General features: G+C 47.7%; 9 protein-coding genes across 9 annotated transcripts; 3 read left to right on the forward strand and 6 right to left on the reverse strand.

Moving 5' to 3' along the window:
• Nucleotides 1–917: 917 nt before the first annotated feature.
• DFJ58DRAFT_796346 (uncharacterized protein) lies at nt 918–1,956 on the reverse strand. The gene is made up of 3 exons (XM_041390578.1): nt 1,436–1,956; nt 1,225–1,382; nt 918–1,154 (listed from the first exon to the last, which is right to left on the reverse strand). Exons 1-2 carry the CDS (start codon nt 1,811–1,813, stop codon nt 1,350–1,352), a joined length of 411 nt encoding a protein of 136 aa, XP_041242144.1. The 5' UTR covers nt 1,814–1,956; the 3' UTR covers nt 918–1,154; nt 1,225–1,349.
• A 56-nt stretch (nt 1,957–2,012) lies between these two features.
• On the forward strand, nt 2,013–4,372 carry DFJ58DRAFT_746836 (kinase-like domain-containing protein). The gene is made up of 8 exons (XM_041387489.1): nt 2,013–2,267; nt 2,324–2,524; nt 2,575–2,640; nt 2,692–2,877; nt 2,935–2,965; nt 3,016–3,053; nt 3,111–3,341; nt 3,398–4,372. The coding sequence occupies exons 1-8, from the start codon at nt 2,262–2,264 to the stop codon at nt 4,214–4,216; spliced, it is 1,578 nt and encodes a 525-aa protein (XP_041242145.1). The 5' UTR covers nt 2,013–2,261; the 3' UTR covers nt 4,217–4,372.
• Nucleotides 4,373–4,827: 455 nt separating this feature from the next.
• DFJ58DRAFT_729869 (uncharacterized protein) lies at nt 4,828–7,685 on the forward strand (the record flags this gene model as incomplete). The annotated part of the gene is made up of 12 exons (XM_041385800.1): nt 4,828–4,993; nt 5,085–5,414; nt 5,470–5,879; nt 6,070–6,175; nt 6,499–6,735; nt 6,790–6,980; nt 7,044–7,133; nt 7,184–7,212; nt 7,266–7,326; nt 7,378–7,427; nt 7,489–7,606; nt 7,662–7,685. The coding sequence occupies 12 exons, from the start codon at nt 4,828–4,830 to the stop codon at nt 7,683–7,685; spliced, it is 1,812 nt and encodes a 603-aa protein (XP_041242146.1).
• A 197-nt stretch (nt 7,686–7,882) lies between these two features.
• Nucleotides 7,883–9,541, reverse strand: DFJ58DRAFT_890185 (uncharacterized protein; the record flags this gene model as incomplete). Its single annotated transcript, XM_041394729.1, has 8 exons — nt 7,883–8,147; nt 8,206–8,419; nt 8,479–8,567; nt 8,624–8,695; nt 8,745–9,076; nt 9,125–9,162; nt 9,224–9,346; nt 9,399–9,541. 8 exons carry the CDS (start codon nt 9,539–9,541, stop codon nt 8,091–8,093), a joined length of 1,068 nt encoding a protein of 355 aa, XP_041242147.1. The 3' UTR covers nt 7,883–8,090.
• An 868-nt stretch (nt 9,542–10,409) lies between these two features.
• Nucleotides 10,410–12,252, reverse strand: DFJ58DRAFT_662833 (cytochrome P450; the record flags this gene model as incomplete). Its single annotated transcript, XM_041382325.1, has 8 exons — nt 10,410–10,549; nt 10,609–10,818; nt 10,871–11,060; nt 11,121–11,252; nt 11,323–11,438; nt 11,498–11,646; nt 11,697–12,021; nt 12,072–12,252. The coding sequence occupies 8 exons, from the start codon at nt 12,250–12,252 to the stop codon at nt 10,410–10,412; spliced, it is 1,443 nt and encodes a 480-aa protein (XP_041242148.1).
• A 548-nt stretch (nt 12,253–12,800) lies between these two features.
• Nucleotides 12,801–13,969, reverse strand: DFJ58DRAFT_796389 (uncharacterized protein; the record flags this gene model as incomplete). The annotated part of the gene is made up of 3 exons (XM_041390579.1): nt 12,801–13,269; nt 13,324–13,547; nt 13,597–13,969. Coding segments are annotated over 3 exons (930 nt in total), but the record flags the coding sequence as incomplete, so codon positions are not given.
• A 3,155-nt stretch (nt 13,970–17,124) lies between these two features.
• On the reverse strand, nt 17,125–18,247 carry DFJ58DRAFT_842928 (uncharacterized protein; the record flags this gene model as incomplete). The annotated part of the gene is made up of 7 exons (XM_041392891.1): nt 17,125–17,337; nt 17,388–17,540; nt 17,695–17,739; nt 17,772–17,799; nt 17,864–17,916; nt 18,008–18,090; nt 18,133–18,247. The coding sequence occupies 7 exons, from the start codon at nt 18,245–18,247 to the stop codon at nt 17,125–17,127; spliced, it is 690 nt and encodes a 229-aa protein (XP_041242150.1).
• A 2,959-nt stretch (nt 18,248–21,206) lies between these two features.
• Nucleotides 21,207–24,298, forward strand: DFJ58DRAFT_717084 (uncharacterized protein; the record flags this gene model as incomplete). The annotated part of the gene is made up of 7 exons (XM_041384315.1): nt 21,207–21,612; nt 21,919–21,941; nt 22,883–22,951; nt 23,005–23,518; nt 23,543–23,863; nt 23,918–24,194; nt 24,217–24,298. The coding sequence occupies 7 exons, from the start codon at nt 21,207–21,209 to the stop codon at nt 24,296–24,298; spliced, it is 1,692 nt and encodes a 563-aa protein (XP_041242151.1).
• An 833-nt stretch (nt 24,299–25,131) lies between these two features.
• On the reverse strand, nt 25,132–25,906 carry DFJ58DRAFT_729876 (uncharacterized protein; the record flags this gene model as incomplete). Its single annotated transcript, XM_041385801.1, has 4 exons — nt 25,132–25,494; nt 25,543–25,646; nt 25,717–25,776; nt 25,825–25,906. The coding sequence occupies 4 exons, from the start codon at nt 25,904–25,906 to the stop codon at nt 25,132–25,134; spliced, it is 609 nt and encodes a 202-aa protein (XP_041242152.1).
• Nucleotides 25,907–25,986: the final 80 nt, after the last annotated feature.

Below are 25,986 nucleotides of genomic sequence, written 5' to 3' on the forward strand. Positions count from 1 at the left end.
GAACTGCTCTAAATTTGTCGACCAGCGCGAAAGACGCAAATATTAATATTGGCATCGGATTGTGTTCCAGTACGGTAGCAAATGATTATGATCCCTTGCTGGCATTGTCACCAATTCCTCAAGGCCACTTTGTAGCGTAGATTTGTGTTCATCCATGCATATAATTATCTATAGCAAGTCAAATTTATTGGCGTATAAGCTATTCATATACATATTTGGCAGAACGTTCTGATGAATTCACGGATAAATTAGCCTCCGGGACTTCTCTTCGCCTCTTTTCCTCCTTCGAATTTTTATCGGATTTTGACACCTTCGATACTACATGTCGGTTCCACTGGCGTCTCTGTCATCGCCGGCTCATCGGTAGCATCTTTCCGTCTCTGACAGATATCTTGACATGTTATCTATCGCTTGCAACAGGAGGACGTATGGAGAATAAGGTCATTTTTGTATTCTACATATGTAAGTTCGAGGCACGAGAATTTGTACAAATTCCCAAAGGGTGTGTTATATCGTTCCGATTTTGCGGATAGATCTGTCCGATTTTGCCGTGGCTGTGTTTTCGCCTCAAATAGTTACTGGCTGTGTTGATCGATCAGTCTAGGCCCTGGGTCAGTGACTCGAAGTCAAATCAGGCAACTGTCAGGATCGTCTCTTGGCTGTCGATCTCAGAGTCCAATGGTCTTGTCCCTTTCCTTTCTGCGCCTATTGAGTGTGCTAAATTATTGTATGAACTGGATCAGACACCTGTCTTGCACTATGTGTAAAATATGATGGTGACTTGGGAGTGATCAGGCTGTGCAGGGGGTCAGCTGGCCGAGGCACGAGGCCGAGCCGATATGCTCTGCTCCATCTGAGCAAGATATCGGATACAGACTACCATTATTATTATGATATATAAATTGAGGACTGGTGTGTGTCTGGCAAGGACGGGTGGTAAATCTGATTTCTTTCATGCTGAACACGAAACTGGAAGCTACACATAGATAGGTACTGGGGGATTAAGAAACCAGAAACTGTCGGAAATTATAATGGGTTTGTGAATCAATAAGGATGTTAAGGTACGCAAATAGTGACTTATAATAAGTAAGGCGGTGATGCTAGTTCTGTGACGAAAGAAACAATGTGGATGTAGCATTCGAAGGAACGGAGGGCTGAAAAAGAAGTGTCAGTTATAACCTATGGAGACGATGAGCCATGGAGAATCACATGCGACAAACTTACCGTCACACCACAACGCTAAATCTCGATGTGCTGGCACAACACACTAAGAGAGATGAGGAGGGTTGACAGCTACTGAGAGGGCAACGATACACTCTCCTGATGGCGAGTGCTAACCAAGTGACGATTCAAGTCTGGTGTTTTCTAGAATTCAATTTATGCTGGTCCGTCTAGGTCAGGTTTTGCCCAAATCTAAGAATGGAGTGAAGCTTACAGAGCGAAGGCCGTTTGGAGTCTGGAAAAGCTTTCTGCACGGAATGCAGTACAGGTCAGCGTGCTCAGGCTTCTGCCGATTATGTTCGTGCAGGCCGAAGTTGTTCTTGAAAACCTTGTTACATGTGTCACAGTAAGCATGATTGCCTTCGCAATGATCCTGTAGTTCTAATGGGGAGTCGAAATGGAAGTCGCAATACTGGCAGTAGGAATGGTGGGGGCTCTGAACGTAATGTTCTTTGAGTCCCCGCCAAGATTTTAAATCGGCTCCAGGGTGACCATATTGGCATTTCCAGTGATTTCTGGAGTCCCGGACATGCTGGTTGTAAGCAGACCTGGAGCTGAAGTAGCGGTTACAGCGATAACAATGATCAGTCATCTTCTGGATAGCTCCACTGGAAATTTCCGGGCTGTTATAGGCGCGTCAGCTGTGCCTTCCAAGTCTGTGCAAGAACTTACATCGTCTTTGTCGTTGCGACTTGCAATAACTCCCAATGGTCGTTGAAAAAATGAGACTCCGAGTTGAGTCAGTCGAGTCATTGACGCGACCGTCGCACTGATAGTAGCGGTGCACAGGGTCCCATACGCGTCGGTGCCACTCTGATCAATTTGGCCACAAGCCCAAGTCATCTCCAGACGATGACTAGTACTCAGAGTCATTGTCCACTGTGCAGTACGTAAATGCCTTGTTAAGTACTGCCTCGGAACTTCCAGGGGGTAGCGGTACCGAAATCGTAACTGTGGTTCAGACTTCAAAAGTATGTAGCCGACTCGAGTCCCTCTATTTCTTTGCACACACACTACGCAAGTTTTGCTACAACCCTCCCATGAGCGTATGGACCTTCGCTTTATCGAATTATATACATCTTACTCACGTAGCTACCCACAGACTTCCACTTTGTCTCTTTTGGAGATAATAACAACAGATAAACCTAGCAGCGAAGCCGGCCAACAATCAGCACATTCTTCATCAGGCTTGCTGCAAGATCTTACCAAGGAACTCCAGAATAGATCGACGTTTCCTATAACTTGCGGAGGGTATGGGGACATCTATAGGTGTTATATAGTGAAGCCAGATGGGACCATCCCGGTAAGGTCAGCCTGTGCACTTCGTCACGTATTTTGCTGAATTAAACCCAGGTAGCAGTAAAGACCATTCGTGCTTTTCAGTCTGATAACGAGACCTTGATGCGGAAGAATGGAAAGGTAACGTCCTCTTCCATAATACTTTGTGGTTTCATAATAAACTCGGCATAGAGAATTCGTCGCGAGCTGAAAGTTTGGGGCCGTCTCAAACACAACAGTATTCTTCCACTCTGGGGAGTGGCAACCGACTTTGGACCCTATCTCGCAATGGTTTGTCCATGGGTTGATAATGGAACTCTGACGGACTTTCTTGAGCGCCAAGAAGACACATTGACATTTGAAGATAAGTTCGCCCTTGTAAGTCAATGTTCGCGAGTATTTCTAGACACTTATTGACCTGTTGACGCACGTAAGTTGACTGATATCGCCCTTGGGTTGCAATATCGTAGGTCGTCCTTCACTCCACCTGATTTTTCACATGCTAACAAGGGTCAGTCCATAGCAAATCGATTGTCCATGGTGATCTGACAGGGGTATGTATGGTGACATCCAAAGCGGTACTCCCCATTACTGATGGCCCGATTCTCTAGTCAAATGTCTTGATTTATGGCAATGGTCGGGCATGCATCACTGATTTCGGTCTCTCGACTATGATCGAGGAGTTTGTTGGTACTTCCTATCTCACGAGCTCCATCAGAGGAAATATCCGATGGGCAGCTGCAGAGCTATATGACGTACCCGAGGGTGATGAAGAAGATGATACGTCGGTGTCGCTCAGCGTTGAATGCGACATCTACTCATTTGGCAGCATCATCTTGCAGGTGAGTAGCTTGAGTTCTCGGCCAAAAAACCTTTGTTCACTTTGCGAATGCTCTAGGTTTTGACTTGCAAGGTACCCTACTATGATGTGAAGAAGGATAATGTGGTGTTGGGACACGTCGTCAGAGGAAAGAAACCAGAGCCTCCCAAGGGCTCGCAAGTTGCATCCGTGCACTGGGAGTTCATACAGCGGTGTTGGTCGCCTCGTGCCAGTCGACCATTGATTGGAGAAATTGTGCTATTTGCACATCAGCAATACTGCGAGCTCCATCCAACCGACGCAGTTGACGATGGGAATTTGTCCGGGAAACCGTCTGGGATTTGGCCTGGGAGCTGGTCTGGGAACTGGTCTGGGCACTGGTCTGAGAGTGATAGTGATGAAGGTGACGAGTCAGATGATGACAGCTCCTCTGGAACCGACCAGGATTCCGAAGGAGAGGGCCTGGACGAAGACGAAGACGATGGAGAGGACGACGAAGGAGTGGAGAGCAACGAAGGGCAACGTGGCAGTGAGGGCAACGAGCACGACGAGAGGGATGATGAGGATGACGAGGGCAACGAAGAGGTTGACTGTGATAACCGTGATGAGGTCATTGGCCTGGATGGAAGAGACGGGTCCGATGACGACAGCAACTCCTCCGGAATCGACCAGGAGGTTGAAAGAAAGGACTTCGATGAAGATGGTGAGGAGGATGAGAATGAGTGTGATGAGGACGATGATGAGGATGAGGACGGTGACGACGATGGTGTCGATGATGAAAGCAGCGAGGGTGATGAGGACATCGAGGGCGATAGCGATGATGAGGGCGATGTCGACTATGAGAGCTATGATAACGATGGGGACAGTGGGGACAGCGACTCGGACGGGTCCTGGTAGACTGGTACATTACTGGGACTCAGTCGTTCATGATTGACTGGAGAATCGTCACTAGTAGCCTAATCACATGCGATGCTCAGGTCGCAGGACCTAAACCGATTAGCACGACAACAGCATTAGCTGGACTTGCAAAGGCAAATTTACATAAAAGGCGCGATTCGAACTTCCATAGAAGGAAAACGATGACTATCTTCCCTTCTAGAAGTTCTATAAGTTCTATCAACTTGGTCCTTAGTACTTGAGGGAGACTTGAAAGAATCGTGCACGTACGCGTAATCTCATCGCTGGCCAATGAACACTACTACAATCACCGACTCAGTCTAGGCGCCTCGTTGTGCCACCGTCAGCCAGCTGTAAGTTACCTGTAACGTAAGTACGTTCTTGTTGGAGGCAGAGCACAACTCAAAGCCCTCCCAGATTCATACTAGTACTTCTTAGCTCGAATCCTTTTCCAGACGTCTTCTAGAAATTCATTCACCCCTGTAGTGCGGCCCCTTATTACTTTGGAGCCGAGTTACCTTCCAGTGTACCACACACTAGATCCAACTTGAAGATACCAGGGAACAACTCGGATACCCTAAAACTCATTCCGACGAAGATTACAACTTGCCATGCCTCGCGAAAACAGTTTCACGGACTCTGATCGGCGTTCCTTGACGCCTGACCTTGAGGATGAATTCATGTCATCGCTGAGTCCAGCGCCGCGTTCCGCATCTCCTGCTGATGTTGAACCATCTCTACTCTCCAATGGATCCTCCCAAAAGCCCGCACCTCCGAGTCAGTCTTGGCGACGTCCATCATCATCAATAATTCCAGCCTCACTGCGGCAAAAAACGTGCTCCTACCCTCCGTTTTCAAACTCCCAAAGATCGCTTCCGTGCATGTGTTCGCAAGGTGATATCTATGCACCGGACAACAACTGTCCTTTCGAGCTTCAGTCTCGTCGGTGCAGAACCTGGTGTCGACCCGCGCAAGCAGTCCGCATATCTCCATTACGCGCACATTCGCGAGCGCTGCGAGATCCAGATCACTGACTACAGTACCGTGAGGAGCAGCTTTGGAAAGATGGATAATGAGCGTTTTTTACAAATGTTCAATGATGAGAGAAGTTCGGAGAGGGAGTCGTGGGTGAAAGTGAGGTGGATAAATGTGTGCGGCATCAGCTGGGATGTGATGAGTGCGCTTGCCTTGAAATATGGTATGTAAAGCAGCTACGATACTTCATGTGAGGTATTAATAATCATCGTGCGTAGACCTTCACCCCCTCGCCCTCGAAGACGTCTTGCACAAATCCGGACACACGCGCTCCAAAACGGACTACTACAGTCAACACCTCTTTATCTATGTCTTATCTCACACACTTGCTTCCTCCTCTTCATCTCCAAACTCCTACACACCAGAAGATGAAGACCCACCACGGAGTTCCTCACCAGGTCCAATGACGCCAGGGGACTACCACAAGGAATATTTCAAGGAAAACGACGTCCATGCAGAGGCTGAGGCTGAAGATCGTACGATGTATGGCGGCAGTGCGCCTGCAACCTGGCGACTCGGAAGCGCTATCAGGAACAGAAGGTCAGCGAAAACTGACATGGAAAGTGCGGCAAGGGCCAAGGAGGACGGCTTAACCTCGCTGACGTCTGCTACACGGAAAGAGAGCGCGGTGCGTTGTGTCTCTCGCATTCTGTGTTTTTCCTCATTGCACCCTTCGTTCTTATCTCCAACTTGCTTTAACACGATTCATCATATTTCGATGTGCACTTTTGTCGACGGTACTTTTTTACTCTTTTCTACTCTCTTCTTGATCAATGCAGTTCTAAACCAATACTCATCGTAACGTCCTTGCTGCGCAGTCCCGAAAACGCCGGGAGAAAGCTCAGATGACTCTCACTGATCTGAAGAAGGCAGGCCGCGTAAACGTTTGCATCCACCCGATATCAATTTTCTTATTGAGAGATGGTGAGCACTGGACTCATTTGCCTAGTTGTTTCATCATTGTGTTTTTTTTTTCATTTGTTTACTGCCATATCCCGTCCTTCCTATTCGACTTGTATTAATTCATGTCCATCGGAGTGTACACACATCCGGTGGGCCACGTGTATGATAATTTGTGGTGCATATATCCCAATTTTGAGCCAACATTCACTATCAAGTCACTATATGCTTTTATTTCGACGTATACCACGATTTGTGCACATTTTTGCTCTTGGTTTGACGTATATGCTTCGAGTTTGAGCTGCATCCCAATTTCGAATGATCGTAGCTGACTCTACCTGACACAGGCACAGTAATCTCTGTTATGCCGTCCAATTTCATCGACTTCACGGGTCCCATTATGGCGCGTCTCCGACAGCCCGACACGGGGCTGCGTGCATCCGCAGATCCCAGTCTGCTCGTTCAAAGTCTGCTCGACCTCATCGTGGACTCTGCAATCGAGGTAGTGGATGCATTCCATGAGAAGATATTGCAGCTGGAATACGATGTGTTGATGAAGCCGGATATGAAAGTGGTTTCAAGGCGTGCGCGTTATTCTCCTCGTCCGTTTCTGTTTGTGTTGACAGTCCTGAAACCAGTGCATATTCTTTCCGGTGATTTGATGCTGCATAAGCGGACCCTTGGGCCTCTCAAGACAGTCATTTATGGGCTACGGCGGTATGACGAGGACCGGTGTGCTGCACTGCTCTCGCCTGCTGAGAAGGAGATCCAAGAGCAAAGGAGAGAGAAAGTAAAGGGGTTCATGTCCCATAAGAGTAAAATATACTTGGTGCGTCGTGACTTGTTTTCATCCCTTTGTATAAGTTTTGCCTGAGTTGAGATGTGATGGCAGGCGGACGTGCATGATCATATGGAATATATCCTTACAAGCATGGATATGTTCGCAGGGATCGCAGAAAACCTGATCAACTACACGTTCAATGTGCGTAATTACTTTGTCTCGATTTTTGTGTTGATTGATACGAGTGACAGATGAAATCACACGAGATGAACGTAGTCATGTGCGTGCTTTTTTCATTTCATCGTCATGTTTCGAACTGATGTTGACTATCAGGCGCCGCCTCACCCTCGCAACTATCATATTCCTCCCGCTGACATTGCTCACAGGTTACTTTGTGTGTCTCTTCCCACCTCGCTTACCCCACCTCGTCTAACGCATCGCACAGGGAATGAATTTTGAATTTATGTGGAGTATTAAAACCCATTCCGACCTCTTGTACGTATTTTATTGTCTCGAACTCCCACAAAACTCGAGGCTGACCTATGCATGCCCACAGCTTTTGGAAGATCGCGATCCCTGTCATGGCATTCGTCATACCCTTATTTATGTGGTCAGACTTGAAGGGTGCTGCACATTACGCTGAGAAGCGGTGGGCAGCGAGGAAGTCGATGATGGTGTGTCGTTACTTGATTTGTCGTATGTTTTGGTATGTTAATGACCGTCTGATAGACGATCAAGGGTAAGTTGGCGTGAATGCCACTGGCCAATGTACGCAAGATTCAGCGCGGTTGTACTACTCGACTGTGCGCGGTTGATGTTTTATTTCATAGATTTCAGAGCATCTGACGTTGCTCGGCTGTTTGGCCTGGTATGTCTTGCTTTCTATTTGTTGTCAGTCTAGATGTTACTGTTCGAAATTTCTCCTCGTTTCTGATGTGCCGGTCTTTATTTAAGTGACATCTTGCGATAGTCAAGACATCATTTCGTGGTGCTGGTGCCACGTACACGACAGTACATATGCTACGACTTACAATATCCATACAAGCACCTTTCCCCCACAATACCATGTCTTAAGTTTGACCACCCACCCTTTTCTGATTTAGGCACTGTCGCCGGCGATGACCTTGCTTCAGATTAGCTGGACAGACAATTCATAGCCTAGGCCGCCGTCGGAGTATGCTCCGTCCCTCGGCTTGCAGCCCAAGATTCTGGACCCTGTGATATTCCGGCATCCATGATCACATGCACTGCAACACACTGAAGGAGTGCCCACCGTTCTGTTATTAATTCTCTGATACTTGATTCTTCTCGCGAACCACTCCGCAGCAGTGGAATCAGTCTCAAAGTTCCTGTCAGGTTGCTTCTTCACCGCTTCTGCAATAATATGGCTGGATTCAACAAGAGCCCGGAGGACTTTCATATTACCCGGACGGGTAAAGAAAACCAAGGACCACCGCTCGTATTCGGCTTGTACACCGGGAGGTGGACTATCCATGGTCATCCGGCAAATTAGCAAGGTTGAAAATTCAGGTACTCATGCACGTACACAACACGGTGAATGTTAGATTGCAGGATGCCTCCACTGAAAAGAGACAATGCATCTCCAACATTGCAAACTGCATGTCCAGGGATGGGCTATCAGTAGATGAGTGTCTGTTGCACATGCACGCGAGCATCAGACTCTTGCTCACTCGAATGTAGGACCACTCGTCATGGCCCGGGGGGAGCACTTGAAGTCCACCGAGGCGATTGTGCAAGAAGCTCTGGTAACGTTTGATTAAAAAGACATGGCCCGTGTGTCCAGATACCCACCAGACTACCGAAATCAGTATGAGCACCTAACACAGCGCTTTTCGTCGTTTCTTCAACCAGCACAGGAGGGCTGCGAATGCATCTAGCCTCACTACCACTGTACTCCTCCATGTCATGCAGTCTCTCCAAAGTCCCTTTCGGCAGTCCAAGCCTATCATTGAATATATTCAATACAACATATGTCACCTCGAGACCCTTGTGGACAAATGGTGCAATCGTGTTTTCCATGCGAGCATTTACGGTTGATGGGTAGGTACGGTGAATGACCTGCGGATATGCCAAAGCATCATCTTTAGAGACGTTTATGAATTCGACAGCGTCCAAGATTGCGCCTGTGTTTGCGTCAGTCCACTGCTCGTACATCAATATGGAAATCCCACCAGTTGCATCAATCGCATTGGCCCCTGCTTTCTTGTACCTAATAAGGAACCCGGGCCAGATAAGATGAGACGCGCTGAGTTACATAAATCAAAACGAACCCGAAAGATCGTCCGCTGTCTCCTTGCTCGAACTTCATACGTTCTTCGAGGGGCAGGGCCATCGTCTCAGCTCCCATATCAAACATGTCGCTAACTTCTTGGTCTGCGCCGTGATTCTTTAAACTGTTAGAGAGTTAGGTCTGACATACATTCAACAAATATGAATATGACGTACTACCAGAATCCGATAGTTGTCGCTGCCTCCCACAGTCGGTTTACTTCCTCCGCGTCTCCAGCTTTGATGAGCTCGTAATCAATAATCAAGAGTGGATGTGTTCGGACATCGTTCGGGAAAGGAGGAAGAGTACTTCCAGGCATGATGATGGAAAGATGTTAGAATGGTAGTATGAAAAAGGGATACTTGAACCGACTTTGAGTGGGGACAGCAAGGTACTGGAGAATGCTTTGAAGAGTAAGAGTTGTGGGAACTTACCGGCGACCTTTATAGGCTATACAATGTGGGGGTAGTACCTCATGCCGTGGCGCAATCACCACCTGACCTCTAACCTTGGTCATCATCGAATCGATGACCCAGCCGAGTGGCATATGTCCATCGTCTTTCTCCTTAGAAACGGAAAAATTCTTGTGAGAGTTAGTGTGCATTTAAGCTGGGAACCATCTCCGCGTTGTGACCAAAAGACTTACGGGAGTAAATATGGATCCACTTGAATTTGCATTTAGCTCCAGTAAACATTACCGGAGCTCGAGCAGAAGTTCTGCTACCTGTCAGCTGGTAGGACTATTGAACAAGAGTTAAAACTCCCCTTCAACATGCAGTAACTTACTAGTCGCACTAGTCTAAGCCTGAGGCAAAGACCCAACTACGAACCGATAAGAAATGGTAACGTGTTATGACGAGACAGTGACAGGAAATGGAAACATAACGAAATGCCAACAACGGGAGGACATGAATGGATCAGACAGGCGTTGTCCCGGTCGATACTGACTGTACTCAACGAGATTCACAGCTGCTGACAAGATAAAAGTACATGGTTGTTAGAAATATCTCAGAACGAAGCAATCATGATAATCTACATATCCGTGGAGTTTGGCTGATGTTGACTGATGTGCTTATCATTGTGAGAGAGTTGTCATCAAATCCTTGTTCCTTGGGATGAACCTGCACTTGAATGGTTTAGGCTGCCTTTGGGAGTGTAAGAATGCGTTTCAGGATCAGAGGGTCGAGTTACCAGAGTACACCAGCATCGTCGAACTCTACAGGAGGTGTGATCTCTTCACCTTTCTCATCAAGCGGTTTGGCGATCGTGAACACAGCAAGGATGCAAGCGATATTGAGGTACAAGGAGGCTTGAGCAAAATGCAGCCCTGAAATAACATGCGGTCGTTAGTTTCGGCCGGGATAGTGTCATGTAAATAATAGGCACCAGGGCATGCACGGCGCCCAAACCCAAAGATGAACTTGCGTGGGTCCAATTGTGGCGAGGGACCAAGGAAACGCTCAGGCCTGAACTCCAATGGGTCGGGATACATTTCTTTATCCCGTGACATGGCAAGAATGTTCGCGATGATAGTTGCACCCTTGGGAATGCGGTACCCTTTGTAGACGTCTTCCCTCATTGCGTGGTGCGGGAGCCCTGCGTCGCTGAGAGTGAGCGGGAACCAGGACAAAAAAGTCACGTGGCTGACCTTGCGGAACCACGGGTGCCCAGCGGAGGAGCTCTTGGATGAGCGCCCCGATGTACGGAAGCTTGTCTCTGTCCTTGAACGTGGGAAATTGGTCCTGACCTACGATGGCATCGATCTCTGCCTGAGCATGCTTCTGCACCTCGGGATAAAGCGCCATTGCCAGGACAAAAGACGTCAAGGATGATGATGTCTACTCATGCCAATGATTGTTTCAAAATTCACATGAGGGAAAGTGCAAAAGATATCTTACGGTGTCTACTCCCCCTGCATAGATCCCCAGACTGCACCACTTAGTGATCTCTTCGTGTTGGGCGCTGACCGTGGACCCATCCTCTGGAAGGAGCTGTTCTGAAACGAAGGAATGCGTGTAGCTGCCGCTGTGCTGATCGGCGATGAAAATTGGTTAGGATTCCGGATCATAGGAACTCGCAAGACTGCTTAGCAAGGCTTACTATTTGCTGTTTGGACCACTTAAATGGTATTGTGTCGATCCTACTTAACTTTTGCCCGAGGTCAAATGCTACACGCTTAAAACCTGCCCCTGGAAACCATGAAGGTAGGAAACGCACTCATGGAAGGTCGACTAGCTGAGTTTTATGATACCCGGAAATTGAAAAGAGGGCCTACATGATGGTATTGCTTCGACCAACCAACGTCCAGGCTGGGATAGTATGGCACTGATTGCGAAGCCTTCTTTCAGGATACCGATGAAATAATCATCATTCTCGGTGACCTTCCAACCATATGCGAGATAAAGGACAACGGCCGCTGAATTCCTACACCTTGGATGAGAAACGAGCAAAACAAGCAATCGCAAGAATTTTACCTTTTGATCTGATCGGCGAAATGTTCAGGGCTCTTGTGCAGACCATCAAGCAGGACACGAGATTGTTCGGTTTGCAGCGACTGGTAGCTTTGTATAGTGCGGGGACTCAGACTGGCTTTGAGGGCCGTGCGATACGTCTTGAAATACGGGTGAGTGAAAGATATGTTGAACGGGTTCAGGTTGCGCTTCGCAAGTTCTGTGTACATCCATATTTTTGGACGATCAGAATATGTAGTGGCACGTGAATCGAGCAATTCAGTAGCCGTTTGTAGGGAGCTGAGGACTATGAACTGCCGGTTAGGCACGCGGAAGGAGAATATGGGCCCTACGAGACATAGGTCAGAAGTGTCGTAGCGAAAATCGGACAATGTGCACCATAGCTTTCAGCCCACGTGGCATACATCAGCCAAGGCTCTTTCTTTGGCAGTTGATGAACATTTCCGGAAAAGAACTTTGGAGATGGCCCAGGGGGTAGTGGTAATCTACTGTGTCGACGACTGTAGAAGAAAACTGTGGCCAGTGCAGCCACGAAGAGGATGAGTATATCAGAAGACATGTAACAGATAATAGGTGGGTCAACTTTTTACCGATTGCGCTCTGAGTTCTTACTCATCACCATTGTCCTGAGTGGATGATATAAGCAATGAGCGCTGAGCTGTTACCGGTCAGTTTCTTACTCTGAAACACCGCATCACGGGAGCGGGGCCCCCTTAAGCTAGATATGAGATAAGTTACGGCGCGTCTAGTAATCGAATTTAAACTTACGTATCCTTTACTTATGAGTAGGGGAAACCCCGTGGATGCTATCCCTCGAGCTCCAGGCAATTTAGGAAATGGACTTCTGTTCCTAAAACATCAGCTGGCTGCCAGTGGCGTTGGGATGAACTCACACCTGGAACATGGATAAATCTAATGAGAAACCCCCTTACCTGGGGGGTACTTGCTTAGTCAGCAGAAACCCTTCTGACTTCACACATCAGAGAATCCAAAATCCAGACACGGACCTTTAAGTAGCCTTTGAGGCTCGCAGTACGAGCCTGATTTAGTTAGTGCTTAAAACGCGAGCTTTTAGTTCACACTACGCTGTTTTAGTCGTTATTGGACCCCAAATTAGTTTTATTAATGCTTGGTAACAAGATGCATGACTTTGAAAAGATTATCTAGTAGTAGTACATAGCGATAGCGAAGATTATCTGCAGATTATCGAAGCGATACGGATGTTATCTACTCATCGTCCAGATCAATGCACTCGCGACCCCCGCGTCACAATGAGTTGTTGCAGCATTTTGTACCTTGCTCTCAAAGCAGGATCTGCTCGAATCCTGTCAATCAATTCCAGGATTGAATTGTATATGTCGTAGAATTGTTTAGCCGAAGCATCGACGGAATCGAACCTGCCTGTGTGGTGAGCCTTCAGCGCATTGTGCACTGCAGCCCTGCCAAGGGCCATGGCGCTGTTGAGTTTAACCAGATCAATATACTCATGAAGTCCTTTCTGCCAGACAACGTGAATGATCATTTCAATAAAATAATCGGCCTCCAAAAGTCGACACTGTTCAATACCATCGTCATCCTGAGTTGAGTAAAATAAGTGCCTGCGACACGCGAAATCTGTGTAAAAACGTACCAACTCTAACTTGTGCACAAAGTTGAGATCTTTCAACAGTTCTGGGACGACCGTTGCCTTATGAGCAACCTCCTCGCCAGGTTGTGAGGAGATGGGTAAGCAGAGGCCCAGTGCTGTCTGAATGATGTTGGCCGCATAATCCCTGAACAATCGCCACACGTTCGACATGCAGGTGACAAGGTCCTCGCGAACACCCTTTTTGTCTTTGAATGATTTATATTTCACTTCAGAAAGCGTCAGTGAGTGGCATCATCAATGCATGGGGAAACTCACCTTGCCCGATCATAGAAATTCGAGCTTTCTTGAGCGCCTTGTTGATGACAGCCCCTCGTTGTTTTTGCGTCGCTGAAACTGCGACCCTCTCCTGCATCATCACACGACGCAGCTCCTCTTTTGCAGCGGATTTGATGGCCTGGATCATGGACTTATTGAGTTCCACGGCGAAGAGCGACTCAGGAACATCTGATGCTGCGGCTGGTGCAGGTGCAGGTGCAGATGGGGGTGGGGGTGCAGGTGCAGGTTCGGGAGCTGATGCTGCTGGTTGGGGTGCAGGTGCAGGTACCAGCGCCAATGCTGGGGTCGGAGGCAGGTGTCGGTCAACTGGGCACGTTCTGAGTCGACCAACACCTTGTGAAGTATGTAGCTCCTAAGTAATACTAAATATCAGTATGTAAAGAAAAAGAAAAGAGACGCTTGCATGAATAACACCTTGACTAAATTCCCTGCAAGAGAGTTCTCTCTCGCGGGGAATTGCAACACCAATAACTTGAGGACATGGTTCCGTGCGTGGGACATAAGCCTCACCGAGGGTCCCAGCGCATATGTCGCTGTATGCCATGACCACAAAGGTCAATGTCCTGATGCACAGGGCCAGCCTCTGCGCCTTTGTACAGCTGATCAAGGTCCTGATGCACAGGGCCAGCCTCTGCACCTTCATATGGCTGGTCTTGAGGTGGCGGCTGGAAGTTCCCCTGCAATAGTTGGTCTTGCGGAGGGTATTCATCCTGCTGGTATTGGTCTTGTGGTGGTGGGTGGTACTCATTTTGTGGAGGCGGGTGGTATTCGTGTTGTGGGGGCGGGTGGTACTCGTTCTGTGGGGGCAGGTGGTACTCATTTTGTGGGGGCAGGTGGTATTCGTGTTGCGGCGGCAGGTGGTACTCATTCTGTGGGGATGGGCGGTACTCGTTCTGTGGGGGGCGGGTGGTACTCGTTTTGAGGGGGCGGGTGGTATTTGTGTTGGCGGCGGCGGGTAGTATTTGTGTTGTGGCAGCTCATGGTTGCCCCCCATTGAGTAATCCTGCTGCTGTGAATGTTGAAATGGCGGTTGTGGGTGTAGTTGAAGATCTGGTTGGAAGGGAGGTTGCGGATGCTGATGAAATTGAAGATCTGGTTGGTAGGGAGGTTGTGGATGCGGATGGAATTCAGGATCTGTTTGGAAGGGAGGCCAGAACTCATTGGGATCCATGTTGGGGGGGGGGGCAATGTGCAGACTCGGTGAGGGCGAGGAATGATAGCTGTGTGCTAGGGAGAAGAGTGGGAAGTGGGCTCTCAAGTGCTCCTCTGGATACGAGTGGAAAGTCGTCCCAAGGGGATTGCTACTGAGAAAGATTCCTCTAGTGAAAGGTGAGGGGGATCTATAACCAGTGGTTCAGTCTCGAAGCCTGAATGGGACTCTGAGGCAAATAATGCACCCAAAAGCGAAGTGCACTAGCTAAAGGCGCCTAAACGTGCTAATAAGGCGGAAAGTGCGGAAAAGCGCACTTCATGCGATCACAACGGAGTGCTTCGAGTAGAGGTGGCAATAAATGGGGGGAATCAAGACTTTGATAGACGTGGAAGTAGACACTTAAGGTGTCAAAGCGCCAATAGGAAGGAAACCGGTGTATTCTGATAGAAACTTGAGCTATACACTTCAATGGTAGTGGAGCGGAAGTAAGTGACAGGAAAACAAACGTGGTGACGTGTAGGTATGCTAAGCGAGTTCCCACGGCTCGGAGCCGAATAGGAAGTACTAAGGTAAATGGTGAGGTAAGACAGGGTCCATAACGAGATATGATGATAAGTACTAGTGCCTGCGTGACGGAGTATGAGTTCTGAAGAAGGGAAAATGCACCAATGGACCTTGGAGGACTAGGACAGGACATGCGGAGGACAGGTGACGGATCCTAAGGAAATGCGACAAAGTGCACCATAACGCACTCGAACGCACTCGAATGTGCTGGTACACGCCAAAGCGCGCTGTAGAGACTCACGTTTCTGTGGGCTCATATGGGCTCATTTTACGAATTCTGATGACTGGCCTTTACTGCACAACTTGCACCATCATCCACTATGACTTCCACCATCATGCGCACCACTTCCTGCAAAACGCGCCATAGGCGCGACACTTTCCCGCACAATGCGCAGTATTCCCGCGTGCGCGCCTTGCGCGCTTTCTCGCGCTTAAGCGCACTATGTCGCACAGCATCCAGGAGCATCCATCCATCGTCCAACCAGTCCCTCGGTATGTCCCTTTTCGTTATCTGACCATATTTAGCATATTACACTTCCCGTTTCGTTATGCACCCTTACTTTACATCACCTTACCTCATTTACATACTTAGAGCGCTCCCTATTCGGCTCTGAGCCCTGGGAGAGCGCTTAGGTAGAACTTACATACTCTCATGTTCGTTTACACCCCACTTACACACCCAACTATTCCACCTTACCTTCCTACCACTCAGTATCTATCACCAGTTAGTTCCATGCAATGCATGTGTCAATCATCGTTTTGAGGCCCTAGCATCAGTCTATAGCTAGTGGGCACTATCAGTATCCGTCTAGATCTGCACTTTTCCTCTTATCAGTCCCAGTATCCGTCTTCTACACTTGTGCACTGCTTGCACTACCTTCCCGCGCTCCATGCACCTTCGCACTTCACTTTCCCGCGCGCGCCTTCAGCGCATTTCTCGCGCTTTCACCGCCATTCACCAGGGTTGTTCAGCATCATTCCGTGGATCCTTGCTTTCCTTGCTTCCCCTTTAGGGTCGAACGTTCTTGCATTCTGCGAGTATAGCAGCTAGGCAGAGCTGAGACTCACTTATACTGGTTGAGCACTTTTCTTATATGTGCCTGCCAGGTTGTGATACCCACAGCGCGTTGCGCGGAAGTCATATGAGAAGCGTGTTGCAAGGATATCGAGTGCATCATGAAAAGGCGTGAATTTGGCCCATATGAGCCTGGAGAAACGTGAGTCTCTACATCGGGTGATTGTGGGCGGTCTTGAGGCAGACCTAGTTGGGTTGTGATGTTGCGCCCTGAGGCGTTGAGTGATGAATTCTTTTTTGGTCGTGGCAGCGCCTAAATCGTGTCAGGAGCGTTTAAGAATTCGATGTTGGAGGGGACTGACCTTTTGTTTGGCGGATGTCCTTCGTGGTTGAGAGGCTGTCCGTCGCGGGGCCATGGGATCTTACTTACTAGTAGTTTCCAATCATTTACTTACCCAATGGAGGATATATTCAAGCAAAAAGAACCGTACATGATGAGTATAAATCGGAAAGATCATACATAAGTCTACAGCGCATTCGACATAAGCGGAAAATGCAGAAAACTCGTGGGGATGCTGAGGTACAATGAGATAAAGTGGTGCACAGCGATTGAATTGGAAGCAGGGTATTGAATTGGAGGCAATAGGAGGCGATATAGAATGAATGAGGCAATAGGGGGCAATAAGGATTGAATGGCTCTGTATCAAATTGACTGTACATGTGTCGTTAATAAAACAAAGAAGAGGAAAAATGGGGGAAACAGCAATGTACCCTCCTATTCATTCGCTCCATAAATGAGGTCATCCGACCCCCCATCACTGTGGGAGCCTGAGGAGTAGGAATCATCATCTGCCTCGAGTTCATTGGGAGAAAGTTCCATGTCGCTGCTGTTAGCGAATGGGGCAACACACTTCCTCCCTTGAGCCGAAAACTGTCTATACTGTGCATCAGCGACATCGAGATCATCCAGTTCTTCTGCGAAAATTGCCTTGAATATTGTTGATCATCTTGTAAAGCAGGGAGTCCTCGCTCACAGACAAGCTGCCTGAAGAACTCCATTTCGGTCTCTGCAATCTTAAGCTCTGCTTCCTGCTCTTTCCGGAGTGACTGCATGAACACCTTCTGCCTCTCAATCAACTCAAGTTTCCAGGTCATGTGGATGACTGCATGCTTCTTGTCCTGAGCTGACGCCTGTTTGACTAAAGCAGTGTAGAGACTCGCGTTTCTGCAGGCACATATGGGCACATTTGCACCTTTTCACAACTCATGACAATTGGCCTTCAATGCACGACTCGCACCATCAGCTATATTCGACTTCTATCATGTCCCTAGTCGTTTTACACACAATGTGCAGCTTTCCCGCGAAACGCGCCATAGGCGCGGTACTTTCCTGCACAACGCACAGCATTCCCACACGCACACCTTGCGCACTTTCTCGCGCTTAAGCGCCCTGCAAGCGCCCTGCATTGCCCTCATCGCCTATCATCCAGGAATGTCCCTCTATGTCCACCCACCTCATTGGTACGTCATATCCCTTGCCTCGTGGTTTGTAACAAGCATTGCAGCGCTATTACATGTCATTACGTATTCATAGCGCTTATTGCTCCTATCCCTTCCGCTTCCGATGCGATTTCCATAGTATAAAGTTGCTGACTTACTACATCATCATTATTACTCCCCTTTGCTGTACTTCCCTCACTATTGGGTTTTACCTTAGAGTAGTAGTCACCACTTGGGCGCACTTTGTGTTTCCAATGGTTATCGTTATCTGCCTATACTAGACCTTTATCCGCGCTTGTTATAACACTCGCTCTGCGTTTGCACTCGCTTTGCACATCCGCTTCCTTATCTGTTTCCTCATCCGGTATTTTCCGCACAACGCGCGCCTTAGCGCTCATGTTCCCATGCTCGCGCTTACCTTAGTGCGCTCTCTCGCGCTTCGCGCTCACTTTGCTTTTCTTCTTGCGCTTTCGCGCATCCATCGCACTTCAAGGGTCTTTCATTCATCTGGTTCTGTGTTCAGTAGCAGTCCCCTTTAGGGTCGAACGTTCTTGCATTCTGTGAGTATAGCAGCTAGGCAGAGCCAAGACTCACTTATACTGGTTGAGCATTTTTAGGTATTTCATATCAGCCCAGCCAGGTTGAGATCGCCTCAGCGGTGTAGAGACTCGCATTTCTGTGGGCTCATATGGGCTCATTTTACAAATTCTGACAACTGGCCTTCATGGCACAACTCGCACCATCATCCACTATGACTTCCCTATAGAGCGCACCACTTTCCCGCGAAATGCGCCATAGGCGCGCTACTTTCCCACACAATGCGCAGCATTCCCGCGCGTGTTTCTCTCGCACTTGTTGCCCTACTCCATACGCAACTTCTGCTATGTCTCCAGTCATTGCGCATACAATGCACAGCTCTCCTGCAAAATGCGCCATAGGCGCAACACTTTCTCACGCTTTCGCGTTTCGCATTCCCGTGCGCGCGCTTAGCGCGTTTCTCGCGCTTAAGCACACTCCATCGCGCATCATCCAGGAGCATCCATCCATCGTCCAACCAGTTCCTAGGTGTGTCCCTTTTCATTATCAGACCATATTTAGCCTATTACACTTTGTATTTCGTTATGCACCCTTACTTTACATCATTTTTACCTCACTTATCTACTAAGAGCACTCCCTATTCAGCTCCGAGCCCTGGGAGAGCGCTTAGGTAGAACTTACATACTTTCATGTTCGTTTTACACCACCAGCTTCCTACCACTGAGATCTTTCTACCACCATGTACTTGGCAGTTAGTTCCATGCAATGCATGCATCCATCGTCGTCTCAAGGCCCTAGCATCAGTCTAAAGCTAGTGGCAGTATCAGTATCCATCTATATCCGCGCTTTTCACCATATTATCGTCTCTCTACACTTGTCCACTGCTCGCACTACCATCCCTGTCCTCCGTGCATTTTCGCATTTTCGCCTTCCCACGCTTCGCACATTTTCGTGTTTCACTTTCCCGCGCGCACCTTCAGCGCATTTCTTGCGCTTACATTGCCTTTTGTCGCCTTTGATCAGGGTTTGATCAGCATCATTCCGTGGATCCTTGCTTTCCTTGCTTCCCCTTTAGGGTCGAACGTTCTTGCATTCTGCGAGTATAGCAGCTAGGCAGAGCTTAGACTCACTTATACTGGTTGAGCACTTTTATTTCTTAGTGCCTAGCCAGGTTGTGATCCGCACAGCGGCCTTGCGGAAAGTACTGTTGGATAGATGAGATAAGCCTTTTTGGAGTAGCTCCCTACCCTAGATCTTTGTTTAAGTAAAATCTGTCGAGTGGGAAGTGAGGTAATTACCTCACGCAAGTCTTGCTGGGAGAAATCTTTGTGTGAAGACTGCATAATGTGCCTCTTCGCAAAGGCAATCTCATATGGGGGAGAATTATAAACAAGGTGTGGCTTATATTGAGCATGGATCTTCTCCCAAAAACACTGAAGATGGTCCTGCCTCTGAAGACGGTCTTGCTTTACTAAAGTACCAGGATGATTGACGATATGTCCACCAGTGGGACGGCTCATGCATTGAGCTTACTTCCAAGGGAGTGGAACTACATATGTCTGACTCTACTGATCCGAAAGACATAAGAGGGGACATAGGGGACATTTACTTGGAACCAGAGAACACCAAAGATGATGCTACTTCCACTTGAGTTGAAGCTGTAGTCTCAGAGTCGGACAGAGGAGGGGGAGTTATCTGAGTGTTAGGTGTGTCCATGTCTGCGGCTAAAGATGAGTGACTTTCTAGAGATGAGTGATTTTAGAGACTTGTCAAAGCTCAAGGACGGAGAGTATACTACAACTTGAGGGATATCGCTATGAGCAAAAGGTGCCAAAGTGGAGTTTGAAGGACTTAGCAGTTTTTTCTGTGCTGTTTGTTGGCAGTCACTGGCAAGCAGGTGTAAGTCTGCATTCTCTCAATGGAGGCCAGCAACCATCATGATGGGGCCCATGACGGGCCATTCGTTGTAGATGCCCATTTGTGAGCTTTTACTACATTCTGGAATTGAAACTTTAGTAACCACACTAGATCATCTATTGCAAAATGCCCCCAGTGTCAGATCGATTTGCCTTCTACTGATGCAGTGTTAGAACACCTCCAGACAACAAATGGCTACTGGCCTCGGGTATAGGATTGCCATATTCCTGTCCCACCTGCCTTCCTTTGGTCTACTTCTGAAGCAGGAAAAGATTGCGTCTTTGGGCAATACCACCCATCTTCTGGCTATATATTTGGAAAGATGCCAAACATCCTCGAGGCAATGGAAAATGACCAGTATGCTTACCGCCGACGTCATGCTCCATTCTATCCCTTTCAAGACCAGGCAGAATTTGAGCTTGGAAAATTCCTTTGTGAATGCTTAACGCAAAGTGACATGGAGCGATTTCTGAAGCTGGAATGGGTTTGTCTGAAGTTAGAGAATATGGGCTAGTGTACTGACCTTGAGTTGACAGGTATGCTGAGCTAATCCGTCGTTTAGCTCCAAAGACCAGCTACTTGCATGGGTAGCTTCACTTCCAACTGGACCAAAATGGCGTTCAACAACACTCGAAATAACCAGGTACCCAACTGTCCAACCGATAAACCTCATCTGGCGCAATGGATTAGAGGTAGTGCAAGATCTCTTCGCAAATCCAATTTTTGTGAACCACATGACATATGACCCGCACATCATAGTCGATGGTGACGAACGCGAATACAATGAATATTTTACGGCCCAACAAGCATTCAAAATTCAGGTAAGTTCATTATATCATTCACAGTAGTTTACTGATGACTTCGGTGCAGGATCAGCTTCCCAAGGGCGCTACCATTGTTCCGATGATCATTGCATCTGACAAGACACCTGTGACGCAGCATACTGGAGGACTTGAAATGCACCCCATTTTTGTCACCATCGGCAACATTCAGTCTGACGTGCGGATGAGAGCAACATGTCATGCCTGGCGATGTGTCGCATACATGCCGATTCCCAAATTTGTTGATGTGCATCCTGACTACCAAACCATTCTAAGCCAGCGGCTATTCCACAAGTGCATGGACATCATCTTTGCAGACGTTAAGGTCGCAGCCATGGTGGGCAAGTTCATGCCCGATCCAGCTGGCCATGTAGGATACTGCTTCACACCTTTGGTCGCATACACTGTGGATTTGCCAGAACAGCAAGCCATCACATGTGTCTCAAAGGTCGCTTCTCCTATCATGTTGGCCACGTCTCAATCTTTTGGTGACACTTATCGCCATCCACCATGCATGAAAGAACATACACTTGTGGTGATATACAACATCTTTCAATGCATCAATCCATTGAGGTTGCGAGAATTCCAGGAGGAAGCCAAGGCTCATTCGTTAAGCGGTGTTCACCAGCCTTTTTGGCGGAACTGGTGACGCTCAGATCCTTCTCGCTTTCTGGTAGGGGAAATTTTTCACACCGGCCATAAAATTTTCTTTGACCACCTGTTCAAGTGGTGCAAAGAATCGGTGGGGAAGGACAAACTCAATATCCATTTCTGAAGTCACCACAAGAGAGTAGGAACACGCCATTTTTCATCTGGAGTGTGTCAGATGAAATGAATGACTGGCTGGTGAGGCGATCTCAACCTGGCTGGGCTGATATGAAATACCTAAAAATGCTCAACCAGTATAAGTGAGTCTTGGCTCTGCCTAGCTGCTATACTCACAGAATGCAAGAACGTTCGACCCTAAAGGGGACTGCTACTGAACACAGAACCAGATGAATGAAAGACCCTTGAAGTGCGATGGATGCGCGAAAGCGCAAGAAGAAAAGCAAAGTGAGCGCGAAGCGCGAGAGAGCGCACTAAGGTAAGCGCGAGCATGGGAACATGAGCGCTAAGGCGCGCGTTGTGCGGAAAATACCGGATGAGGAAACAGATAAGGAAGCGGATGTGCAAAGCGAGTGCAAACGCAGAGCGAGTGTTATAACAAGCGCGGATAAAGGTCTAGTATAGGCAGATAACGATAACCATTGGAAACACAAAGTGCGCCCAAGTGGTGACTACTACTCTAAGGTAAAACCCAATAGTGAGGGAAGTACAGCAAAGGGGAGTAATAATGATGATGTAGTAAGTCAGCAACTTTATACTATGGAAATCGCATCGGAAGCGGAAGGGATAGGAGCAATAAGCGCTATGAATACGTAATGACATGTAATAGCGCTGCAATGCTTGTTACAAACCACGAGGCAAGGGATATGACGTACCAATGAGGTGGGTGGACATAGAGGGACATTCCTGGATGATAGGCGATGCAGGGCACTTAAGCGCGAGAAAGTGCGCAAGGTGCACGTGTGGGAATGCTGCGCGTTGTGCGGGAAAGTGCCGCGCCTATGGCGCGTTTCACGGGAAAGCTGCGCGTTATGTGTAAAATGACTAGGGACATGATAGAAGTCGAATATAGCTGATGGTGTGAGTCGTGCATTGAAGGCCAATTGTCATGAGTTGTGAAAAGGTGCAAAATGTGCCCATATGTGCCTGCAGAAACGCGAGTCTCTACACCGGGAACATCGGGACTTGCAATGCACCTTGGTTCCTTCTATCGCCGGGATCGTCCCCCCCAGTTTGTCCATGTGATTCGTGCTTTGATTGATTTCATCTACAAGGCCCAAAGCCCTGTTTATTCTGACACCTTTGTTGATTCTATGGTCGCCTCGCTTGAAGAGTTTCATAATCACAAGCATGCAATATTGGATGCAGGTGCGAGACGAGGCACCAAAGGAACACTCGATAACTTTATCATTCCAAAGCTTGAGCTTTTGCAGAGTTTCGCTTCGTTCACCAAGGACACCGGCACCCTCATCCAATGGACTGCTGACATCACTGAGCGTCTTCTCATTACTCACTGTAAACTCCCCTTTGAGAGGACATCCAACCAGTCACGGACCTTCACGGAACAAATCATTGACATTCTCAACCGTGAGGAGTCGCTGTGGCGATTCCAGTTGTACCTGTTCCTACGGATGCACGACTCCCCCCTTGCCAATGCCATCGTCACGGAAGAGCAAGAGGTCACTGAAACTGACCCTGCTCTTGCGTGGATCACCTGTGTCGCACCTAATGATCTGAATCAACGGTGTTTTGTCGGGCTGCATCCAGTTCAAAATCATTTTTTGAAAGGTATCCTGTCTTCCACTGCTACAGTTGCCTTCCATGTTACCGTCACTCCTGATCGAGCCAAGATGTCTCTTGATAAAATCCAGCAGCTTTACGCATTGCCAGATTTTGGACAAGCGTTTTCTGATTATAATGTGAAGGCTTCTGGTGGTCAATTCACGACAACATGGAGCCGTGATCGTGGTCGCCTCAAGATGTGGAATAAGTTTTGCTTACAGCTGCATTCTGTTTTTCACTTGCGGATGATCATGCCTAGTCAAGTCATGCAGGCTGCCCCACTGTCAGAAAAGTTTCCTCTGGGAAATTGTGATGCTGTGATTATGCAGTCGATACAGGGCGACCAGACTGGTAAATGATGTTTATTTTATCTTGGCTGCCCGTTACTGATTGTGCATTACACAGTAAATCTTGTTGCTCAAGTCCGGGCAGTCTTCCAGCCCATTGCACCTCGCCATGTCACACTTCCCCACTACCTTGCAGACCAACTGCTCCTCTATGTGCAGTATTATGAGATTGTTGACAATCCAGCCAATCAACCTGCCATCAGTATGTATACGGTTGCTCGAAAATATCGCGAAGGGCCCACAGGCCAGCGGATGAGATTGGGTGCAGTCATTTCTCTCACAGATGTCACGCATGTGGTAGAGCTAATCCCTGTGTACGGTAAAGGCGCTGACCAGTACGGTGAGTGCAGCGACGAGTATGGAGGTATACGAGCATTTTTACCTAAACAATTTCTCAGACAAGGAGGTGTATCATTCATTGCACTCAGATTTACATTAGTTACATTCTTTGTTATGATCTCAGCTTGCAATTTAACTGCACCGTGTTCTCTATTTTTTTATCAATCTTATCTCAGATAAAATCAAGCCTGTCATCTTTTATCTTCAGTGAGATGGGATAGATTATCATTGATCAAACAGTTGGTTCTCCATCTCTCGTAAGTTCAGAGTGGCGATAATAAAATAAATAACATCGAGAGCATCTCCACCAATCACATGAGTGCACTACTGAGGTTGTAAGCGTTTGTAAGTGTCCGTAACGCGTGTAAGTTAAGTGTTCATTTCAGTGGTTTTGCAGATGCATATCCTGGCAGGGTTTCTCACAGCCAGAGCCGCTGCCACACTCAGGCTACAGACTCAACCAGCGCTGAACTGCCGAAAACACTGATGTACTTCAGTTTTCGGAACTACAGTACTCCCCACATTATTCCCACACATCACATGTTCGCATTTTTCAGCCCCACAGTGTGGGAATTACCCCACAACACCAAAAACATCGCCAAATATGGTATACCTCACAATTATAATTATTCCCACACCCTCCCCACCTCACATCTAAAAATGTGGATTTGCTGAAAAGCCGCTCACAAAGTGCTTGCGAGCATTTTAAATGTGGTTAGATCAGGTATGGTGTCTGTAACCGTTCATTTTTGGTTATGTTAGATCCTGACCGCTCATTTTTGGTTATGTTGGACCCTGACATCGGCTTGTGTGCAAGCTGACGTCGTATTGCTTCAATTATCAACATCTAGTAGTACTGATTGGCATCCGATAAGATAATGTTGATTATATAAGTATACTACAACTCAATTGAACAAGCTATATATTAGTAGATTACTCAGAATCGGACGACGTATCTCCAACACCTGCCTGCGAGGGTCCAATATCCAACATGAACTGCAAATAATTATTAAACTCGATTCTTTCCTCACTGGTGAGGCCATTCAAAGCTGCTATGATCTCTTTGAACTTCTGCTCGTGATGTGTCCCACCAAAGGGATTGACGGTGATAACAGCCATTTGCTGTTCCTGCAATGCGCAGTGGGTAGCAGAGCCAACCAAGGCCATCACATTTTTGAGGGCCTTCAGTGGCTTAGCACCGAGAAAGGCTTTGCGTCCCCTGTGCCATACAAAATGAACAACACCAGCCATGATAAACGCATTTTGGAACCTTGCGATGACTATGATATTCCCGTACTGAAAACAAGTAGTTAGTAAAGTGTTAGAAGTGTGAAATCAACTTACATCGTCCACCAAATATGCGTGCATAAACAGTAAGGGATCAGCACCCCGGATTAGTGTGTCTACCCTCGTAATGCGATGACTTTCAGCTGCTGCTGCAGTGCTCCCTTGTGGTGGAAACAACTTGTAAAATACAAACACGCTGTCGTGCGCAAATTGTGCCATTTTCCCACGTACGTTGGATAATGCGTTCGACACCTTTCTCTGGTATGTTAGTTATAAAATTTTGCATGATGACTACAAATATCAACATAACAATATGAAACATTTGAGCGAAAAACTTACCATCGACTTTGAGGCACTGAGGTGTTGAATCCTTTATCATGTCCTTGAATTGCTTGGTACATTTTACCTGGTTCTGCGTCATCGTGTGCTTCATAAATACCACCTGCGCAATTAAGATTTTGAGCCCCTTCAGTGACAAATCCCGTATTATACGGGTCACCC

Source organism: Suillus subalutaceus (assembly GCF_016647625.1).
Source record: "Suillus subalutaceus strain FC151 chromosome Unknown DFJ58scaffold_79, whole genome shotgun sequence".
NCBI lineage: Eukaryota > Fungi > Basidiomycota > Agaricomycetes > Boletales > Suillaceae > Suillus > Suillus subalutaceus.

Excerpts from the sequence above, each read along its gene's own strand:
- DFJ58DRAFT_796346 (XM_041390578.1), bottom strand. The coding sequence starts at position 1,813 with ATGACTGATCATTGTTATCGCTGTAACCGCTACTTCAGCTCCAGGTCT. Across the intron at positions 1,383-1,435 it reads CTCCAAACGGCCTTCGCTCT|CATAAATTGAATTCTAGAAA; the intron begins GTAAGCTTCACT and ends TAGACGGACCAG.
- DFJ58DRAFT_746836 (XM_041387489.1), top strand. Across the intron at positions 2,525-2,574 it reads AGCCAGATGGGACCATCCCG|GTAGCAGTAAAGACCATTCG; the intron begins GTAAGGTCAGCC and ends AATTAAACCCAG. Across the intron at positions 2,878-2,934 it reads TTGAAGATAAGTTCGCCCTT|TTGACTGATATCGCCCTTGG; the intron begins GTAAGTCAATGT and ends GACGCACGTAAG.